Below are 23,611 nucleotides of genomic sequence, written 5' to 3' on the forward strand. Positions count from 1 at the left end.
GGGAGATCCCTTCCATGAGACCAAGACGTCGTTGTCGGGGTTTTTTGTTTTTTTTCCGGTTCCTTTTCATTTCATTTCTCTGTTCACAAAGGCGCGAATCGGCAGCTCGCCTGGGACACCTCGTGTTTTTCGCTCTGAAGGACGCCCTCTCGCCGCGCTTTCTTTGTTGCTCGAGGGCAAACGTCGATGGCCTCGCGCGCGGCGGCCGCCCGGGCTGACGCCGACCGAACGTCGGTATTTGGGAGGGGCGGAGGGAGGGACGTCGACTGGAAAGAGGGCGCGAAAAATGGCCTGAGTGTAGGTGGTCCGTCTCCATCCACCATCCACCGCAGGAGGGATTAAGGCTCAGCATTACAAGCCCTCCCCGGCTCGGCTGCTTAATCACACCACAGTGAGGACGAGAGCGTGAGGGCCGACGACAGAGAGAGAGAGAGAGAGAGAGAGGGAGAGAGAGAGAGAGAGAGGGAGACAGAGGGAGAGAGAGGGAGACAGAGGGAGATAGAGGGAGATAGAGGGAGATAGAGGGAGAGAGAAAGAGAGAGAGAGAGAGGGAGAGAGAGGGAGAGAGAGAGAGAGGGAGAGAGAAGGAGAGAGAGGGAGAGAGAGGGAGAGAGAGGGAGATAGAGGGAGAGAGAAAGAGAGAGAGAGAGAGGGAGAGAGATTTTTTGATTTTTAAAGCATCTTTATTTTAACATTTTCTCTAGTTCACAGTTACAGACAATACAACAAACACACTTGGTTCACTAACAGAGTCCAACACGTTAAAAACAGACTGGAAGCACAGGTCGTCCTCCACCAGGGAACAGATGGCGTCGTTAAAACACCACAGCTTGATGAAGACGTCCAGACTCTTCATCAGTCTGTGAAAGTTAAAATCAATCAAGACTCTGGCCCTGACCAACGCTACAAACACTCTTCCTAAAACACTCTCCTTTCCCCTCAGTTTGTTCCTCCTCGTGAGGTAGATGGCCATCTTCGCTTCCCCTACTAGAAAATTAAGCAGTCGCCATTTCTCTGCGTTGGCCCTGTAGTATCTAGCCCCAAAAATAAAACAGTTTCTGGACCACTCCTCCTTAAAGAGCTTAAAACTTTCCTTTAAAAGACTAAAAAGCTCTAAAAGTCTGTCGCACTCTGCAAAACAGTGAAACACGGACTCTGGCAGTTTGCAGAATGGACATTCATTTGCGACCGTGGGATTAAAAACAGAAACAAAGCTGTTGACAGCTATGGCTCCATGTAGGACCCTCCATTGGAGGTCCCCCGTCCTTTTCTTGGAGGGAGCTTTGTAAAAGCTCCTCCAACACGGCTCCTCCTGTCCCCCCATCTGGAGCCGTCCCCTCCAGACAGTGTCCTGCCGCCCCTCCAGTCCCTTCCTATTTAAAACGACCACACACTCTTTGTAAAAAGCCTTCCCGCTGGCTGTGTGCAGGTCCAGTTCTGCATAACGTGCCCTGTGCAGCAGCTTCGGCAGAGGGAGAGAGAGGGAGAGAGAGGGAGAGAGAGGGAGAGAGAGAGAGGGAGAGAGAAGGAGAGAGAGGGAGAGAGAGGGAGAGAGAGGGAGATAGAGGGAGAGAGAGAGAGAGAGAGAGAGAGAGAGGGAGAGAGAGAGAGAGAGAGGGAGAGAGAGCAGGAGAGAGAGAGAGAGAGAGGGAGATGGAGAGAGAGAAAGAGAGAGAGAGAGAGAGGGAGGGAGATAGCGGGAGAGAAAGAGGGAGAGAGAGCGAGGGAGACCTTTAAGGTTCCTTTATTTGCAGTAAGAGAGAGAGAGAGAGAGAGGAGAGAGAGAGAGAGAGAGAGAGAGAGAGAGAAAGACGGAGAGGGTGCAGGAGTAAAACAGTTAAATGATAGAAATGGGGTGGGGGGCGAGAGAAAGAGAGTGAAATGGGTGAAGAAGAAGGAGCGAAAATGAATTCACAGGAGAGATAAGAGAACAGAGAGGAAGAGAGCGAGACGGGGGGGGGGCGGGGGATGGGGGGGAGCAGAAGGAAGAGGAAGATTAGTGCCCCAATAATCCATGCCATTTTTATTGCGCTGCCAAATCCCCATAAGCTCCATTGAAAACCCCACATGACACGAGTCATTACAATGACACTCGAGCGCCGAACTCGCCGACCGCCGCTCCCCTCCCCACGCCTAATATTCCCTTCTGAGGTCGCGCCGCGTCAGTAATAACCCTCCATAATGTCCATTACCGGGAGGTAGTCGCGCCGGCGATGGAACAAATCCATAACATTATGTGTAAATAACCACGGTGACGGCGCAAATGTCCCGCGTCCAGTGTGATCGTCGCGAGAGGAAAAGGCCTCAGTAGGCCTCGTGGGTGTGGCGAGACGGGCACGCGCGGTTTACCACGGCACTCGACACCTGGTTCGGTACCGCGGGCGCCATGGTAGCAGTCCCATGCGGTCGTTGATGAAGATGGGCCGCAAAGCCCCCATGGCGACGGGAACATTTGCCGGAAGCGCTCAGGTGATGCTCCGAGGAGTCGCCGCTCTCCCGTGGTAAAGACGGTAGCCGCCCGCCGGCTGACGGAGTTGCGTGCGACGCGGTTGCAGTGCGACGCCATGCTGTCTCCACCCGAATGCTGACTGTGTTTCAAGTGGGGAGCCCTCGTCGATGTAACGGCGGCATTTTCCTTCTGGATTTTGGAGCATCTGCAGCGTGCGATCAAACCCTCGATGATCTGCTTTGGCGGCGAGGTGCCACTACTCAGTAATGGCTTTTACTTTTCGAACTTCACCCAGCGGCGGAGCTGTGGCAGCATCAGTAGCCGCAGCCGGCGTTGTCCGGTGTTTTGCGGCACTTTTTTTTTTTCTTTTTGCTGGCTTTGCCTCGCGGGCGAAGCCTTTTTAGATGTCACCGATTTTTCTGAATTTTGCCATCAACTTGGACCTGAAGCGCATCGATGCTTGCGACATCCTCAGTACGTACAGACACACACACACACACACACACACACACACACACACACACACACACACACACACACACACACACACACACACAAAAGTCAAAGTTAAGTCAAGGGCACAGTGGCACTGTTTGGTTAAAGCCTCGGTGTTCTGTTACAGATTAGTCCTGCAGGGGTGTCTGTCTCTATCAGGGAGTTCTATGATAAAGAGCGCTCTCTCTCTCTCTCTCTCTCTCCCTCTCGGTCTCTCTTTATCTCTCTTCCAATAGCTTCCTTTCCTGTTTACCCCAAGGACAGCGAGGGAATGGACCTTATCTGAGTTGGAGGAGGGTGGGACACACATGAACAGAGAAGCACCACACAAGGTCCGTTCCACTAGGAAATACACACTTTCCCATACGCTGGTGTATTGTGCATCGATCAATATATAACATATATACGTGTGTGTGTGTGTGTGTGTGTGTGTGTGTGTGTGTGTGTGTGTGTGTGTGTGTGTGTGTGTGTGTATGTGTGTGTGTGTGTGTGCTTGTGTGTGTATGTGTGTGTGTGTGTGTGTGGGTGCTCGAGGTCTCGTTGACTGTCAGTGGGTTGTATTGCTCTGGTGGGCAGTCTACCATGAAGGGAAATCCCATACTGTATATTGTCTCCTATTGTATCAAGAGCATGAGGGAGGGAGGGAGGGAGGGTGATGGTCCTTTGTCAAAACCAAGGACTCTCAAACTGTTTTGCGTTGTTGGAAAGTGGATCCAAGTCAGTGGGTTTCCCTCCGTTGTAGCGTCACTGTGTGAGATGACTGCTGGGACACCTGAGCCCGTCCCGTTCAGCCTCGAGGAGCGAGGGCACATCTGGACGTTTAAAGCGCTGGTGGCTTTGTGCAAACTTGAGCCCAGTCCAGCGCAGGCACAAAGACACACAAACGCCGATAAATAAATGGCACATGTTGCACATCGGATGGAAAGAGAAATAGGAAGCGAGACGGAGAAAGAGAGATTTGTTTTGATTATGTTTATATTATACTTAACAGAAGCCTGCACTGAATCAACAAAACAGGAGCGAGAAGGAGGAAGAGAGGAGGCATAGAGCGAAGGAGAGAGAGGAAAGGAGAGAGAGAGAGAGAAAGGGTAAGAGCAAAGAAGGGGGCAAAAAGTGTCTGTGGGGGGGCTGAAGGCTGTAAACAATGTGACGGTATGTATAGGACAATTGTGTGTGTGTGTTTGTGTGTGTGTGTGTGTGTGTGCGTGCGTGCGTGCGTCCGTCCTCTTTGCGCAGTGTTCTGACGCACCTCAGTTCACGGTGGCGTAGATACTTTTTTTTGTTTTTTCCACCAAAGGAGGCTGGTGGGCGGCTAAACTACGCCTGACACCTTATGAAACTCAGTGTTGCCTAGCAACCATGGCAGCCACACAATCCGCATCTCTGTTGTACTGATCTCTCTCTCTCGCTCTCTCTCTCTCTCTCCATGGTGAGTGAGTGAATGGAGTTGAGTCGCAATACATGCGTTGGTGTCAGAACTTTTACCTTTTTTGACTTTTATGTGTTGGTATCGGTTGAGTTTGGGTCAGGGCTTATGTAAGCTGAGTTTACTTTAGTCCAGTGAAGTCAGATAGCCGCCGCCCGCTAAAGGGAGTGGAGGTGGGTTTGAGAGGGTGGTGCCCCAGCACGCACGTGCACGGGGAGCGGGAACAAAACCGCCCCGTCCGCGCCGGCGCTGAGTCTTCACCTTGGATCAATCCAATGAAGGAACCCTGCATTTTTCAAGGTAGTCTTGAAACATTTAGAAGGACTCATCGGTGATATTCAATTAGCCGGTTGCAAAAACTGACCCTGGATGTATCAGCAGGGATTTGTTAAGGCTGTTGATCAATGCCATTCAGTCCTCGATGGATGCAGAGATTAAAAGCTCCCACAACGGGTGATCCGCTCCGTTCAGAAAGGAAATGCCCCCTCACCCCCAGACCCGTCGACCCCTGAACCGCCCCACTTCCGCATTCTCGAGCTTGCTTCGGTTTCCTTTGCGCAAGCACGGTCAGCGACGTTCGGCAGCTGAAAAAACCAGCGCGCAAGACCCCTCCGCCGGGCCGGGCCTAAAAAGCTTAGTGCTCTGAGGCAAACAAGCCTTTAGCTGGCCCATTTCAAGGGCGGAGGGAGCTCGGGACTTTTGAAAACCTCAAGACCGGTGCGGCGGTCCGACCTCATGGCATAACGCTGGGTTGGGTTTTGGGGTCTCGGAGGGGAAGCTTTGCCGGGGTTTGTCGGCTGTTTGTTCCTCCAACGCCGCCGCATGGCGCTTAAGCACGAGGTCACCCGCTGTTTTTCGCCGGTTAATCCGACCAGGAAAAATCTCATCTGCTTTCATCGGGCACCAACAAACAACCAAAGAAAACAACGGCGAGCCTTGGCTGTGGAACGGAAGGAAGGGCAGTTTGTTTGCTTTCCTTGTTGTTGTTTTTTTTTGCCTGAGACAATCAGGGAAATGTCAGAGACGGGCAGCGGCGACGCCCCACCAGCCGGCGGGAATTCAAATGCGACAGCCGGGTGACGGAGCGGCCAAAAATAATGAACGGGCTGAAACTCTGGAACCAGATGAGGAAAAAAGTGGAGAGGTCGATGAAAGGTCAAAGTTGAATTGCGGGGAGAAAATTCTCCGACGCGAACAAAGCCCGCGAGACCGAAGGAGCTGACGGAGCACGGGCTCAGAGGACGAAGAGGATGGATGACGAAGTTTCAAAAACACCCGTCAAAAGAAAGCGTGATGCCGCTGACGCCGCACTCGGAGAAACAGAATGAAAAAAAAATCTAAAAAGAGAAAACCAGCATCGCTTAAAATACGGGCGGCGCTCGGGTGGAGGACGCTCAGGTTGAAAAGTTGAACTCTTTTATTTTTATTTTTTTTTTTTATTACTGAGGGTTCCTGCAGTTAAGGTAAAAAATGACACGTCAGACGTCAAATTGTTTATCGATGCTGTTTGAAAATACTTTTACGGAGCGAGATGTTCAAACGGTAAAGAAACCGCAGCACGGTATGAAATATCGAAAAAAGCCTCGCTGCGTAGGAAACGGTTATCACCGTGAAACCCAAGCTCGGTTGGAAACTTTCGAACGTTAAAAGAGAGTGCTGAACTACATGATGCAATCTGGAAGTGTAATAGAAAATTATATATATATATATATATATATATTTTTTTTTTTTTTAACAATAATAATAATAACAATAATAATAATAATAATATTAGATTTTTATTGCCCTGTTGATAATTGTTAAAAAATACATAATATCATTAAATTGTACAGGTGTCTGTTTTTTTTGTTTTTTGTTTTTTTTATATACATGAAAAATTGTCTCACAGTGCAACTTGGCCCTTTAATATGTCTAGATTTTCAGGGGTGTGTTTAGAGATCATGCATGGGAATATGAAGTCTGTTTTGAGTTCTCGACAACTATTGTGGGATGTCAGAAAATGTCTGTTATGCAGTACAATCATATCGTCACCAAAGACCTAGCCAGAGCTATGAATTTAAATTTTTTTTCCTACACTTTTATCAATCCCTGTAGGGGAAATAATTCCTCTGCATTTAACCCATCCTCGTGTCTTACATATCTAGGACCGACTCCCGACCTTGACCGGTGCCTTGATCGGGGGGCGTTGGCAGGAGAGTCTAACCCTGACGTGTCGCGGTCGGATGAGATGAAAGTGACGGAACCACAACTTGAGCGGCGCTCACAGGAGGCCAAGGCGGCGTCAGAAAGCCTGCAGTGCCGCTCAATCACGGGCATCGCCGCTCAAGTCAAGTCTTCGCCGAAGGATCTCCCGTCCATCTTGTTCCCGGTTAGCTCAGGGGCGTTGGAATCGGCGGAGTGGGGATACGGTCCCACTCAGACCATTCTTACCCTAAGTCAGCGTGCCTTTACGGTGTCCTATATATGAGAATGAGAAATATTTGCAGGCCAGGCACGGAGTTGACATTGTTCAAGAGTGGGATATTAAAACATGTTCTGGCCTAGACTTGATAGCTGTTCTCACCGTTTAACCCTGTGTTTCCCAACCGGTTTTCTGCCAATATACCTATGGCACACCAGCACCCTGTTAACCACTAAAAATGCATGTATACCACATACATGTAGAACTGTGCTTGTTATTATGGGATACTAATAGATAGTGATGCAAAACTCGCAAACGACTCGTTCATTGCGAACAAATCTTTTTCGGGAGTCGGGTTACTCCAGCAAAAGGGTGGGAGAGCGAGTGAGCTTTCAACAATATTTCAACCAAATTTTCACAAATTGAAAATAATCACCGGGGACAAATTTAAAGACCGAGGCAACAAAGGTCGAGGCAGTTGCCATAACTGATATTGAATTTTGATGTTGTCGTTGACGTTTACAGTGCAGGTCTCATTTACATTTTGAATTCCACCAAGATAAATCTTTTTGACAGAATGAAGTGATTCTTGCTGGAATTCCATTCACAACTCAGGGCCGAGCGACTCTTCTGACGCTCGTTCACAGGAAGTCCTCCCTCGCTCACCGTCGAGAGTCGAAAAATTCAACAAATCTTTCCTCTTTACTGAGTCACTCGTCAAGAACCGAATCTCAAAAGTGAGTGGAGCGTTCCATTACTGCTAATAGTTCTCACTCTTGAAACTCGGGCTTGTTCTGGTGAGCTTTGATGAATTCGTACAGCTTTTCAATTTTGATCTTGCAACCCAAGAGCTGGCTTCCATTATTTATTTTGTAATTTGTAACGCAAGGAAGGATGCAAGGGAGGGGGATCTGGGAAACGGAAGGGATGGACTATTTTGGTTTCAAAAATAAGTTTCTCTCTCTCTCTCTCTCTCTCTCTCTCTCTCTCTCCCTCTCCCTCTCTCAGTATCAAACAACTCGATTAGTAATTGCGCTGGGAAATTAACCACCGGGCTAATTTAATAAGTCTGTGGCGAAGAATGTGGACGAGCGACAGGAGGAAGGGGAAGACGGACGCAGAGGGCTGCGCTTGGAAAGACGTGGCGGCCACCGGATCGTGGGGGTGAAGTTAGGATGTGTGTGCGCGTGGGTGTGCGTGCGTGCGTGCGTGTGTGTGTGTGCGTGTGTGTGGAAGCATCATATTTAGGAAATTGGGGGGAGTACGAGAATGATTGGGGCTGGAGTAGAGATAAACAATGACCAAACAGAAAAATTGATCGAATGAATGGGAGAGTGACAGACAGAGGGACGGAGAGAGAGAGGGAGGGATTGAACTGAGGACGCTGAGCTACAGGGCAATGACAGCCCATTCACTCTGTTCCCAAGGTAACCAGCGAATGGATGCACCCAGAACAATGGAAATACTCACCAGACTCTAATTTCACTGTGTGCGCGTGTGTGTGTGTGTGTGTGTGTGTGTGTTTTACTATACTTGTGAGGACTGGTCTCCAAAATGACAATAAAAAAAATTCAATTACCAGGGGTATTTACTCGGACCTCACTCTGACGCCAATACAAGAATGTGTGTGTGTGTGTGTGTGTTCGTGTGTACATTCCTACCTGGGACAGGCTGGAGAAGCCCAGGTTTCGGCAGCCATTGCAGGGCGTGAAGGCTTCCCAGAATCCCGTGGGGCCACAGCTCCTCTCCGCCGCCGCCTCCTCTTCCTCCAGAGCCGGGGCGAGCGGTGGGGTGGGCCGCTGCAGACGGACACAAACACACACACACGCACTGCTTTATTTAGGTCACAGGTGTGTGTGTGTGTGTGTGTGTGTGTGTGTGGCAAACTAAATCAATACTTCAGATCTTGCATGTGCATGACCAAGGATCCATGCACACCAAAGCCCTGATTATTCCTTTGCGCGGGCGGGGAGCCCGCGCAGAGAGCGCAGAGCGGCGATAGCTTCTCCGTTGCAGTATTCTCAGAAACCATGGGTGGTAGTAGAGAGGAAGTACCGTGCGAAGCAGGAAGTAGTAAACGAGGAAGAGCTCTAGGCGGCACACAAACGTGGCTGCACGCACAGCATCGGAGCTTATGCCGGGGAGGAATTACTATTGACGGTGGTTGACCCGACGAAAGCGCCGAAAAGGAGAAAAGGAGCTGGTCCGTCGGCTCGTTCCATGCAGAGACAGGAGGGGGGGTTGAAGTTATGTCCTGCTCCGCCGTCACAATGTGTAATTATTCTCCCTCATGGCAAAGCTCTCTAAAATGAAACTGCACATAAATACCAACAAAAACAATCTACTTTTCATTTGTAAACTGAACTTTACAACGACCCTGTTAGTTTACAATAAAAAAAAACACCAAACCTGAGTGAGCTGTTTGTGTTTACGACTATGCTATGAGGGTACACTGACTTTTGCTGCAGATCAATGTTGTCCAACATATCAGAAATGAAACAGCAAAAACGCTGATCCACCATCGCTTGCAATGCCTTTCCAGGGAACGCTCCCCGCGCTCCTTGCGTCAAATCACAGGTCCCCACCCGGCATGGTGCCACCCCCTTGTGACGTCAACTGCATGACGCGATCCCTTTACGCCCTCATGTTTGGAGCAGCCTTCGGAGGCTTAAAGGTGCAGCGTGTATTATTTCGTTGCACCTGGCGGTGAGGTTGCCGATCGCAACCAAGCCCTCCCCGCAGCGGTGCAACGTGGAAGAGACACAAGAACGGGCCTCTCTGGAGCCAGTCTTTGGTTTGTCCGTTCTGGGCTACGGTAGAAAGAAACAGGACGGTGCAACATGGCGGCCTCTGTGAGGCGTACCCGCTCCCTATGTGGATAAAAACGGCTCATTCTAAGGTAAGCGACACAACACGATTCTTATATTTATGGGATTATACACGATCTAAAACACACTTTATATTATATGAATATTATATTATGATTATATTATATATACTATATTATTATATATCGGTCCATCCGGTCAATTCTACACACTGCACCTTTAAGTTGGATACAGAGGAGAGTGTGGAGAGAAGGAGATCGATGCGCGCACACACACACACACACACACACACACACACACACACACACACACACACACACACACACACACACACACAGGTGCGCTGCAGTTTACAAGGGGCTGTTTGGTCCCACCCTGGCGGATGAGTGGATGAGTTACATGACAGCGGGTGACCCGTAGGGCGGATGCAGGAAGGCCCACAAGGTCCCAGAGAAGCCGTACGGCGCCGAGCAAAAACCCAGATCACGGCACATTACTCTGGGAACACGAGGGAAATATCACTGTGCTATATGTCACCTGGGCAGGGGGTGGGGGTGGGTGGTTGGGGTGGACTGACCAAGGAGGAGGAGGAGGAGGAGGTGGTAGAGACCACAGAGACCGGGATAAGGCACGGAGGTGAGCGCCCATTCTTTGACTTTTCGAAGCCCAGAGAATGGGGGGAGGACGCGGGACGAGGGGGGAAGTTGCGGCCGCCTCGCGCTCAAACAGCAAATCACGAAGGATCGTCCGACCGACGAGAAGCGGAAGGGGAAAGAAAAACGATCCCGTGGTCCGACGCCAGGAGCCGGAAAAAATAACCCAGACCGCGGGCGCCACAGCGGATCGCAGAGCCAGGACCCTGAATTCATCTATCGTAGCGTGAACACTGAGGCGCACAGCGGGGAAAGGTCAGACGACAAAGCCATTCAAATTCATGTTTTTTATCGCGGCCGCACAAAAAGACGTGGAAAGGGTCCCCCGGCGCGGGGGCTAAGAGGCGAAACAATACGGAGCAGGAGCGTGCGGAGGCGGGACGGACAATCAGAGGGAGTTTAATGGGTGAGGCGACGGAGACAGGGAGGGGAAAAAAAACCCATAAGGGGATGAAAATGAAAAAGAGAATCCAATCGATTGGAGGAGGGAGCATGGGGGGAAAATGAGAAGAGCCGAACCCCAAAGGCTCAACAATTGTTTTTCTGGCTCTCCATCTCTGGCACAGTGATGGACATCAAAGAATAACATCAAATGACTCTACACTGGTTTAACACCCTCACTTATCTGCGGTACACACTCGCCTGTCATCGCCGTAATTAGGCCGATGGGAAGTGCCGTTGTTCCTGTGGCTGTGATTTGGGTCACGGGGTCCCGTGCATGTTCAATTCACGTGTGCCACACACACACACACACACACGCACGCACGCACGCACGCACGCACGCACGCACGCACACACACACGCACACACATGGGATCGCTGAGTCGGAACACACTGCATGCTAATAGCTACGGCCACGTGTACAGACGCTCGCTGGTGGAGGCGACAGACACGCAGGCTGGCAACCGTGCTAATGGAATACAAATAGGTAGTCACAGTGAGAAAGGTGGTGAAGAGATGTGTGTGTGTGTGTGTGTGGGGGGGGGGGGTTGTATGATGAAGCAGTTAGAATGTAGTATAGATGAAGGGCACTTGTCGCGCTCTCCGGCTTTAAAATTGAATACGCTTTAAAGTGACGAGGAGCGAACAAGTTATGACGATATCCCCCTACACAACACGGCCTGGCCTGCCCATGTGTGTGTGTGTGCGTATGTGTGTGTGTGTGTGTGTGTGTGTGTGTGTGTGTGTGTGCTTGTGTGGGTGTGTGGGTGTGTGTGTAAAGAGAGAGAAAAGTGGTTAAAATGAATATCAAAATGGGAATAAAGCATGTGAGCAATTCCCACAGGGGAATCACACCACTCTGTGTATGTGTGTGCGTGTGTGTGTGTGTGTGTGTGTGTGTGTGTGTGTGTGTGTGTGTGTGTGTGTGTGTGTGTGTGTGTGTGTGTGTGTGACTGTGAATGACTCCTAGTTGTTAGTCTGACGCTAATGCAGTATAACCCCATTATCTTCCCCAGCCATAATACACAGTCAAATGATTACACCAGTTTGCGTGTGTGTGTGTGTGTGTGTGTGTGTGTGTGTGTACCAGATGAGATAGAGGGTTAGAGAGAGAAAGAGGAAGAGAGAGTAATTGAATGGGGGGGGGGGGGGGTGAGAGCCAATGTTGTGTGACTAGAACACAAAAAAGTGGGGTCGTAAAAAATATCTGCAGGCTATGACTTTCAAATTCTTTGCTTGTTCAAGCTGTAAAAAATGAAGAAAAAGAAAAACAAAAAACAAAAAAAAACAAAACAACAACAATTACGGCTCAAAAAATAAAAAAAACCCTGACAAATAAGGGATGGAACAAAACAGCATCATGTTTGAGCAAGTGGATGGCAGAACTCTGCCTCATACTGTCCTCTGTTGGTCATTCTGTGAACAGCACAAGGTGGAAACATGAAATAAATAATTAAACCTGACTGTAAACAAATAAATACCTGACTGTTTCATATTTGGGGAAAAAACGCTGTATTTCAAAATGATCAGAGGTGTAAACGCATTCATTCAATAATGAGAACACATTCGGGTTTTTTGTTTTTTTTTCTCCATTATATCAATTTCAACCTTGGGGAATGACCCCGTTTTGGAGCCTGCAGGGTTGGGGCAACACAACAAACCGTCATGATTCATGTGTTTCTGCGACAAGACGGAGAGCGGAAAGAATGATCGATCGTGGCTTTGTGAGGTTTTGTGTGCAATATCCACATTTCTCCCTTTAAGAACGTTATCTCCCGTTCCGTATCCCTGCCTGTCAAATACTGTTACCGTCAGTAGGAGGAAATAGAAATCCATATCCGAGACCTGAAATGGCTCCCGCCGCCTGAGTTTTTCCGCAAGGCAGCATGCCGCACACCGCGTGAACCGGATTATTGAACCGAGCGCAAACACAACTATCGGAATGACATTCTTTGACCCAGATTCCCAGTTATGAGCTGGGAATCTGGGAAATTGTATAAGCTCCAAACTCCTGCACCAGGTGGATTGAATTGTGTGTCAGCTACGGGTCAAGTATTACGGCCGACGGGGGGGAAGTGCTGTAAACTGCAGTTCTGCAGAGTGGATCCAGAAAACCTCCGACTGGGTGGAAGCTAAAGGAAAAACAAGAACAGTCTTTTTTTTTTCCCCAGATGGTAGCTCTCCATAGCTAAATGTACTTATTTGAATGGGTGCCGGGGTTGTGAAAGGGAATATTAAAGGGGACCTATTATGACAACTGACTTTTTCAGTGCTCGTGCACATACATTTGGGTCGATGGGCCTGCGAACACACAAGCTGTGAAAGAAGACAACCCAGTCAGTATTTTGTGAGCTGTCGATTGTGGTGAAATGTGGCGAAACACCCCGTTCGGATTTGCAGCCGGTTCCTACGTCACGTGGGGCTTCAGTAGAATAAGGACCACCGCCAAACTTGGTAACTCCACCCACAACGGCTGTAGCCATTTTTCAGAGGCAAACTGTCGACGGGGGGGTGCCCCCATTACAGACGGTGCCTGTCGTATTCGTTCCGATAACCCACATCTAAAATAAAAACTGCCATTGCTGCCATTTGGAGAGGGAGACGGGCACAAATTGCACCCAATTGCACAGCAGAATTATTTTTTAAATACTATATTTTCCATTGTCTGTAGTTTCTTCACGGACAGTTGGTAATTATTTCCTCTTTCTTTTACAAGATTCGTGCTGGTCCGTAGGCCAACAGAGCAGTTCCCGGTGGCGCTTGTTATTCTCCAGCCGATCAGGGCCAGCTCTTCCCTCTCTGACCAGCACAAATCTTGTAAAAGAAAGAGGAAATGATTACCAACTGTCCGATACCAATAATTCTGCTGTGTGTTTCTTTCAAAAAAAAAAAAGAAAAAGTATGCGGTAGACAGAATGTAGGCTGCAGGGCACGATCCGCTGTGCGTTTCTTCAAACAAATTGAGCATTTTTTTGTAGATCTATTTATTTTATTTTATTTTGAGACGTTAACATGAAACAAAAAATCTGCGTGTGCGGTGTCGGCAAAGAAAGTTAACTCGCTAAACTAGCTTGTGTAGATCTAGTATGATAGTCATGTTTTAGCAACTGGATTGCATATTTCTCGCTTCAAATTTGTTCAGAAACAGGTTTTGGTGGACTGCTAAGGTTAAATCAGTGACAGTCTGTGCTCAAATACCATTGACTCACAGAACTAAGGGCCTGAGTCAAGCAGAGAGTCCTGGAACAGGATGGTTTAGAGGCATGTTGGAATGGCTAGAATGCATAATCTGTGGTATTTCAAGCAAAAAAAAAAAATTCCTCAGGGATCAACATTAACTTGTTGAAAAGGAGCATAATCGGCCTCCTATAAGGCTCGTAGAGAGGTATATTTGGGGGCGTAGTTGCCTTGATGGACAGGTCAATTGCTCTCATTTGAGCAAGGTGGTTGTGTCCGAGCGTAAGCCCCAACTCGAGGCTTCGTATCGTCCAACGAGTGACGTCACAGACAATATGTCCATATGTCCAAATGTTTTTCCACAGCCTACGGTGTCAAAACACAGATTTAAAAACACGGTATTCGTGGCCGGTTTTGGGGCGAAGATGTGGGAGGAAGAATGAAATCCCTGGGAACACACCTGGGTAGAAATGTGACCACAAAACGGCCGACGTCTCCAGGCGAAGAACCGAAAATGGCTTCCGACCACCCCAGAAAATCAGCTCCTCCTTCCACAGAGGAAGACTGAACACTTGTAGCCCCAACACCAAACAAAAAACCTTCACCCCGAAACCCCCGCCAGGCAGGGGTTTGAGTCGCCCCCCCCCCCCCCGTACCTTATTGCCGACACGGCCCAGGGTTCCGTTGGGCCGCTGCTCCTCGTCGGAGAGGCGTCCGCTGCCGAAGCTGTCGATGGAGTGGGAGGAGATGGTCTGGCAGAGCTCCTCGAAGGAGTAGTCCCTGTCCCGGCACTTCTTGATCTCGTGGAGCAGCTTGGACAGCTCACCCGTCACCGCGTCATCTGGGGGAGGGACAGAGGAGCGGGGGGGAAGAAGGGACAACTTTTACCGCGGCGCGGCGGCACCGCGACAGAGCGTGCGGGCTGCGCTCGGCCCCTCGGGGGCCCCGAGAAAAAAAGTTTCAACCCGAATCTCACTTTGACTGATTGATATTTTTCCCCCAGCCTATCTACCTAACCGCGCTCTCAGTGCAGAGAATAATTGGGACTGGAATGATTTAAATGTGTAATTGCAATGTATTGTTCTTCCTGATAGATAGCGTTTCTGCAGGAATAAGATAAAGGCAGCATTTAGAGGAAGTCCCTTGCTCCCCGCTCCTTCTCTCTCTCTATCTCCGTTTCTCACGGAGCGCTGAGGCGCTCCAAACCACTGTTCCGGCAAGCATTGAAAAACAAAACCCCGCTAATCACTTTCATTTCTGCCTCGCTCCCCTCTCTCCCCTACCGGCGGTCTCCAAGGTGATCTGGGTAATTATGGTATGTGCTGACAGTTGGCGAGGGAGAGGGAACCGCCTCAGCACTCGCCGACGAGCCTTTCTGCAATGACCGGTTCCAGCCACAGGGGGCAGTGTCGCCTAAGAGGATCGTGTCGGCGTCGAGGGGCCGCAGTTCACGTTGCCCGCCGCTAAGAGATGCTTGGCATGTTCCAGAATGCCGTGGCTTTTGTTTTTGATTTTGAGTTCCTGCTGTCCGACTGAGAAATATGTAATTTATTTATTTTTTTTCGTTATCATTGTCCTTTATGATCTGTAAGTTGGTCTCTGTTAATAGCTTGAGTCAACTCTCTGTCCCTCACCCGGATGTGTGTGTGTGTGTGTGTGTGTGTGTGTGTGTGTGTGTGTGTGTGTGTGTGTGTGTGTGTGTGTGTGTGTGTGTGTGTGTGTGTGTGTGTGTGTGTGTGTGTGTGTGTGTGTGTGTGTGTGTGTGTGTGTGTGTGCGCGTGTGCTCGTGTGCATGCATGCGTGCGTGTGTGTGTACGCGCGCACACGCACTCACTCTTGTGTCTGAGGGAGGGGGAGGCACAGGGCGAGGGCACGGAGTTCCGGGGCGCCGGGACGGGACACTTGCGAATGGGCTCCTCCAGCAATCTCCTTCTCTCCATCTCCTCCACCATGTATTCTACACACAGACAGGGAAGTAGGTGGAGGGGTGAAATGAGGGAAAGAGAGCGAGAGAAAGCACGGTCAAAGAGCGGCCACGGTGGGAGCGAATGCATTTCGGCAACGTTTTGCCGGATTAATGTAATAGCGCGGACATCAGCGCCGTAAACAGCCGGTAACGCAGGCAATTCACATCCTCTCCAAAGCGCATCCGGGGGGGGGGGGGAAACAACACTTGTTGTCTCTTCGGCTTTCTCGAAGAGACAACTCTGCCGGTTCATAAAAGGAGCAGAGGAAGAATTATAGAGGAGGGAGAGAGGGATGAGGGGAGGTTCACAAGGAGAAATAAAAACAGCTCAAGACTGTATAATGAACTGGCTACTGTGAGGCACACATCACACACCCACACATGCACACACACACACACACACACACACACACACACACACACACACACCCCTACAGTGAACCTGTTGAGTGTAATCATGTGGTAGGTTCCCTGTTGAGTAGTAATGAGAGACCCCATTATTTCCAGAGATGCCACTAAGGTGGTGTGATTAGGTGTGTGTGTGTGCGTGTGTGTGTGCGCACGCTGTGTGACTGCACGCCACCGGGAATTCTGGCTTTCAAAAATGTAATTTTGAAACACAAACCCCATTTGCATACAATTGTAGCTGAAAAAGTGTAAATGCAGGAGAGGTGTGGAAAAATGGAAAGAGAGAAAGAAAAAAGACAGAGAGCGAGAGAGAGAGATTAAAATGATAATTCTCTGACAACTTCATGCCTCTGTAATTATATCAGTCAACTATGCACAAACAGCAAATTAGAATGTAACCCGGTGAGGTGGAGCTACGGTGCATAACCTGCTCGTCATGATGTGGATCTGTTCTGATGAAAGGATCAATCGTGACGTGATAAAACAAACTGTATTTTATTGAGAACCAGTCAGCCTCCTGGCTGGTACCACTGGGAAAATGCACAGGTCTTCTGTTCCGTGTGTGTGTGTGTGTGTGTGTGTGTGTGTGTGTCCTTTTCCATCTCCTCTCCAACAGGAAATGGTATGCAGCTGATCCATTCAATAGCTCACAGCTGTGTCCTCTCTTAACACACGCATGCACACACGCGCACACACACACACACACACACACACACACACACACACACACACACACACACACACACAGCTTTCCCTGTCCTCTCCCTCATTTTAAAGCTGCCCGTGTCCAGCGCTCGGGTTCCTGAAGTCAGACTGGTTAAGCGTAAAACTGTGTTACACACTCGTGCATTTCAGCATTTGCCTCCCCGCAAAAAAAAACAAAAAAAAAAACTGATGCTCACATCAAAGTATTTTTCGAACGAGCGTTTGAATTTCCTTCACCCCTCTCTTTTTGACAGGGGGTACCCGCCGGCACGTAAACCTGTTGGTTGAGACAATTGAGTGTCAGAACCTTGGAAATTGCTCCTCCCCCAGTGGTGGGGGGACCCCCGGGGGTCTTGAAGAGGTTCCAGGAGGTCCCAGGACTGTTGTTATCTCAGACAGGTATAGTGGTTTGGACTAAATCCCATCTAACAATAAAAACGGGGGTCCCAGATACAAAATCGTATTAAATGGGATCCGTGTCTTAATACGTATCCAATTGAGGGTCCCTGATAGGAAAAAAAGTTGAGACTCACTGGGTATGACGTTAAAAGTGAGAGCAAAACATTCCGTAGCTACAACTCCGACATTAACACGCATGTGCGGCGTTTCTGCCAGAGCTTTAAGCCCTTCCGAGACACTGAAAATCGGCAATCACGCCTCCCTACGTCTTTTGCACAGGCAATTTCAGCCCGAAGTTTAATGTCTGGGATTTCAAAGTCGCGGCCGATTCGCTTACATTCCTCTCACAGCCCGTTAAGCACACTCCGTCTTTACCGCTCCCGGAGGTTAAAGACCAATAACCGCGCCTGTCCCGTTGTGGCCGAGTCTTTCCCGTCCTCTTTCCCTCTCTCTGTCCCCGCTCCGTATCTATCTTTATCCCCCTCTCGTTAAATCACGGGGGGAGCTACGGACCTTTCATATACCCGTGGATTACGCTGGAATGGACGGCGTAGGCCTCCAAACCGCCGATTACACCGTTCGCGCCGAGGCCTTGTAACCGCCTCGGGGACAAAGCCGCCTTTAAAAGGTGCAATCTGGGACAATATTTAGCTCCCGAAGGGGCCGTAGAGGAGAAGGAAAAGCCGCAAAAAAACCCCAAAAAACCCCTTCAGCCAGGGTTCGCAAAACACACCGAACGTCCTGAAGGAAACATGGAAAAGAAAGGGGAGGGAGGCGGGGGCTCATGCGCACCACAATGTCAGCAAGACATAGTACGTCTTTCACCAGTGGCGTCTAGCAGATTAGATAGGAGCTTGTAGCTGAATTCCAGCGCTTTACCTTGGATTCTGACTCTAATGGATCCCTTAGACCAGGGGTCGGCAACCTTCAGCATTAAATGAGCCATTTGGGCGCGATTCCAGCCAAATAAAACCCACCTGGCGGCGCAAAACCAATTTGACGGCTATAATGAAGATAACAGCGCAGATATAGTTTCATTACACATATGCTATGTATATAAGAACTGTAGTCTGTTGCATTTATGAAATAAAAGAACTACAAACTGATAAAGACTGTCATTATATTTCTGTGCTTGACACTGGCACGTATAATTTTTTTTAAAAATAAAATACAAAATGCAGGTCCTTCACTTATTTGTGGCTTTGAAAAAAAGAAATATTCACTTTAATTAAAAGGGGCAAAAAAATTGTTAGTTTGCGTTTTATGCGTTTTAAGTCTATTTCAGTGTGCCGTCATCCGCGACAATTTCCGCAATTTCTGCGTGCCGCAGTCAAGCGTCGACCTGAATATGAAACACAACTACGTCAGTTCAGGGTCCGATATAAATATCTGTATTTGCGAATTGAATAGCTCGTTTCTCTCACCTGCTTAGTGCGATTTCTGCCCCTGAACTTCACTGCAGAGCTTCTCCATATCCGGGCTGTATGATGTAACTTTGAGCTTCACACATGACTGTAGGCTGTCATCAGTGAGTCGCGACCGATTTTTGCTCTTTGTGAAGTTCATGGTGGAGAACACTTGAAGTATGTGGATCCAAAGATGGACCGGACCTCAAATGCGTACTTCTTCATGTTTCAAATTGGTGTCGGGAATGGCATTCCATGTCGCGATTCCACTCCGCTTTCCATGAAACGAACTTAAAAGTTCTATTTTCCTCAGAAACTTTTCTTTTTTTGGATGTATCCATGGTCAGCTTACCGGGAGGTCGAGAGCTAAAAATAAGTCACCAGCCCGTCGGCAACAGGTGACGCATACAATATAAAACACGTTTTATTTCAATGTCACAAGATCACCTAATAATCCAGAATCATAACTATTACATTGAAAAAATTAATTAAATAGAATAAAATGTATTTAAATTAAATAGGAATTATTTATTCACATTATTTTCGCAAAGCCACAGGGAGCCACAGCAGAGGGATGAAAGAGCCGCATGTGGCTCCTGAACCATGGGTTCAGGAGCCACATGCGGCCGACCCCTGGGCCGACCCCTTGCCTTAGACTGTACATGGAGTTCCAATTGAGTTCATCTCAGCAATTTTGGGTTTTTAGTAATGAATGTGAGTCGGATATCCAAGAAGAAACTTTCTCAACCAACGGTGCTCTCCCTCTACCCCCACCCCCACCCATCTATCTCCCAAATCCCTCAACACGAGGGAAATTAAACACTTTGACAAACATAACAGTGCCGGGCGACCCTCAAAATCCGAGCCGTCTATTTTGCTTTTGTTTGGTCGCTCGTTCCAGAAAACGTTCGATAAGCGCTTGATTGGCTTGAGATCTTATCCGCCCGGGGACACAATAGCAGAGGGACGCGTGGAAAGGTGGATTGTCGCGGGACAATGGACGAGCCCGGGTGTACGAACCAAACAAGCACATGCACATACACACCGAAGGAGCTGGCATTGTTTCCCGATGGAAGACAAAATAATCCTTTCATAAATGCGGTTGGCATTCCAGTTTCGGGCATAACTGCCACGGTGAAAGATGACACTGTGGGGGTTCATGAGGCCAAAAGCACTGAAAAGTAGAAACATTGGTGAACGGCCCCGGTTTCCCGAAAATGTATTAGTGTGTGTGTGTGTGTGTGTGTGTGTGTGTGTGCGTGTGTGTGTGTGTTACCTTGGATGAGGGCAGTGATCTGTTGGGACTTCTGTGCGGGGTGTTCTCTCAGGATCTCCAGAGCTGTCCTCCCCTGACTGTCCCTAAGGCTAGCGTCAATCCCTGTAAAACACACACACGCGCACACACACACGCGCGCACGCACACAAACACCCATATGCACACACACGTAAATACATACAATAAAGAATGGCAAAGGTTAAACAGTTCCATGCTTGACAACACACCTAAGCATGTCCACACACTTGCAATTGGACACACTCAGCCTCTTACAACACACACACACACACACACACACACACACACACACACACACACACACACACACACACACACACACACATGCATGCACAGAGGCACATTTCTGCGGACAGACCCATTCGATCACAAAGTCGCTGTCAGCAGTATGAGATGAATGAGGCGGGTGTCATCGGAGGACAGAAGTGAGATGTTATTAATTTATGCAGAGATTCTTTTAACAGTGTTTGAATCAGCTTTGATGGGGCTCTGTGTCCCGGTATTTACCGAACTAAAAGGAAAGGAAATGGGGACAAAATAACTCACTATACTGCACAGTGGGAGTGTATGGCGAGTGTGCTGGAAGCGAACATAATATCATACCACAATACCACCATGTTGCAGGGTGCCGGTGCAGTTGCAAGGTTCTCCAAGAGGGGATTAGAGACCTAACCGAACAGCCTGTGTAGCCAGAGCAGCCTGTGCAGCCAGAGCAGCCTGTGCAGCCAGAGCAGCCAGAGCAGCCTGTGTAGCCAGAGCAGCCAGAGCAGCCTGTGCAGCCAGAGCAGCCTGTGTGGCCAGAGCAGCCTGTGAAGCCTGAGCAGCCAGAGCAGCGTGTGTAGCCAGAGCAGCCAGAGAAGCCGGAGCGGCCTGTGTAGCCTGAGCAGCCAGAGCAGCCAGAGTAGCCAGAGCAGCCAGAGCAGCGTGTGTAGCCAGAGCAGCCAGAGTAGCCGGAGCAGCCTGTGTAGCCTAGGCAGCCGGAGCAGCCTGTGTAGTCAGAGCAGCCTGTGTGGCCAGAGCAGCCTGTGTAGCCTGAGCAGCCAGAGCAGCGTGTGTAGCCAGAGCAGCCAGAGTAGCCGGAGCGGCCTGTGTAGCCTGAGCAGCCAGAGCAGCCTGTGTAGCCAGAGCAGCCAGAGCAGCGTGTGTAGCCAGAGCAGCCAGAGTAGCCGGAGCAGCCTGTGTAGCCTGGGCAGCCGGAGCAGCCTGTGTAGCCAGAGCAGCCTGTGTAACCAGAGCAGCCAGAGCAGCCAGATTAGCCTGTGTAGCCAGAGCAGCCAGAGCAGCCAGAGCAGCATGTGTAGCCAGAGCAGCCAGAGCAGCCTGTGCAGCCAGGGCAGCCAGTGTAGCCAGGGCAGCCTGTGTAGCTTGAGCAGCCAGGGCAGCCTGTGTAGCTTGAGCAGCCAGGGCAGCCTGTGTAGCTTGAGCAGCCAGAGCAGCATGTGTAGCCAGAGCAGCATGTGTAGCCTGAGCAGCCAGAGCAGCCACCCAGCGTTACGGCGTCTGACCCACTCAAATGTTTCAGTGTCTGAAAGGTAAGAGCTGACATGCTGGGAAGGCCGACTGCACGACTGGTTAGAGCTAACTGGAGCAGCCAGGGTCCAACGTGTACTCAATGTCTTAAAAGAAAGGGAGGAAAGAACCTGAAATCAATCTCTAGTTATGAGAGGATGGTTTTCTATCGCTGGTGGCTGCGCACCTCCCTCCCCGCTCTGACAGGACGGTTTACTTATAGAGTGGATATTGACGGTTCCACATCCGTGTGGGAGCACATGGGAAGCTGACAGCCCATCCCCTGCCCACACAAACACACACCAAAAAAACCAACAAACACACACTTACATACACACAAACACACACCAAAATACACAGAAACACACACTAACATACACACAAACACACACCAACATACACACAAAAACACACACGCTAGGATGTTGCGGGTCAGAGTGCAGCACCGGCGCAGCACCGTGCAGGCCGGAGGAAAGGAAACAGGAAGTGCTGAAACTCGGGGGGAAGTGAACGGGGTCGGGGGGGATGAAAGGACAATAGATTTGTATTTGGAACTCTATCTTCCCTCCTCTTGGTGCCCGGTTGTAAGAAAGAGCTGGAAATCAAAACATGACTTTTTGTGCGCGCGTCCCTGATTCAACAAACAAGAGTTTGGGCTGAAGACTCACCCAGCGTCCGGAATGGCGTAGGCCCACTACGACATACTAACTACACGTTGGTACTGTCTCCCAGCCCTGCCGTAAAAAGCCTCCATCGGCGTCTTGACGATGTAAGCAATGAATCGTGGGACACACTGGCCAGCATAGTGCAGAGTGTTTCAAACCACCATATTTCACCAAATGCAGTACATTCATCCTGTTGATTTTGCATATTATTTGATGCATACTATGGTTTGGGACAAATGCGCGTCAAAAAGCGAGCGCTCTGCCGCCGCCCATCCTTGCCCCGACAGACCCCCCCTCCCCTCCCGACTGTGATTTATTATGACAGCAGCCACCGCTCTGGCACGGAGCTGATTTGTTCCCCAGTTATCCCCGTGAACCCTGACCGCCATGTCAGCTTTGATGAGATCATCAAGACGAGACGGGCACCAAGCGCTCACGTGGCGAACTCGCCTACACCTCTCCCCGGAGGCCGGAGGAGGACGGGGATGCAAATGCGAGGGAAAACGACGCGGGGGTAAAGAGACTGAAGGAGCGGAATTTAATGAGGGGGTGGCGGCGTCGGGAGGTTTGGACGTTGAGCGGGGACCGAAGGGGAGCGAGCGGACATTGTGCCAATGGGGCATTTGTGCCTCAAATCGGAAAACACACACTCACCGCACAATTCGGGGGGAAAGATATAGTCATCGCTTACACACCTACGCTGTTAACAAACGTTTTCCCCGGAGAACGTTACAGTTCCTCCGTGGGGGGAACCCACCTGAGTCGAGCAGCAGGCGAACTACGTCCATCTTCCCGAAGAGAGCCGCTTCGTGGAGGGCGCTGCCATTCTCCGTCTGCGAGAGCCGGGGAAATGGGGAGGCAGCGAGGGAGGGAGGGAGGGAGGGAGGGAGGTAAAGTTAATAGACCTTCATTGGAACAATGGAGAAGAGGCAAAAAATAGACATCAAAAGAGGGACGCGAACCGAGCCGGCGGGGGCCGCGCGGGCCGCGGGAAAAGTCTGCGCCGTTAAACAACCGAGCGGAACACCCGGAGGATATCCTCCTTGTTGCATTCTGGCAGAACAAGGCAAAAATGACATTCAAACAAAGATTTATACTCGGTCACTTTCCCTTCAGTAAAAAAATATGGCGTGACGGAGCGGCGGTGGGGCTTTTATGCATTTTTATTTTTTATTTTTTTTCCGAAGCAGGGGTGTGTATGGAAGTGATCAAATTCAAATGTGGTTCCAGTTTGGCTGGATTTGCCGAGTCCTTGTCTACAACAGTCGGCATATGATGCGACACATGCAAACCGGTGAGAGGAGGGGAAACCGCGGCCCCCGTCTTGGTGGGGTTACTCGATAGCAAAGGAAAACATGAGAACCATACAAGTGAATGGAAAACTACAAA

General features: G+C 49.7%; 1 protein-coding gene across 3 annotated transcripts in view; it reads right to left on the reverse strand.

Annotated features, from left to right (window-relative positions):
* anks1b (ankyrin repeat and sterile alpha motif domain containing 1B) overlaps positions 1-23,611 on the reverse strand; it is a gene marked incomplete at its 5' end in the record, with an annotated part of 200,103 nt that overhangs the window by 109,188 nt on the left and 67,304 nt on the right. For all 3 annotated transcript variants that reach the window (XM_080022088.1, XM_080022087.1, XM_080022092.1), the window contains 5 exons: positions 8,433-8,570; positions 14,527-14,711; positions 15,705-15,827; positions 20,031-20,132; positions 22,980-23,055. In XM_080022088.1, the coding sequence (XP_079878214.1) occupies positions 8,433-8,570; positions 14,527-14,711; positions 15,705-15,827; positions 20,031-20,132; positions 22,980-23,055 (624 nt within the window). The remainder of the gene's footprint in view (positions 1-8,432; positions 8,571-14,526; positions 14,712-15,704; positions 15,828-20,030; positions 20,133-22,979; positions 23,056-23,611) is intronic.

The sequence above is a fragment of the Zeus faber genome, assembly GCF_960531495.2.
Source record: "Zeus faber genome assembly, chromosome: 21".
In the NCBI taxonomy this organism is placed as follows: Eukaryota; Metazoa; Chordata; class Actinopteri; order Zeiformes; family Zeidae; genus Zeus; species Zeus faber.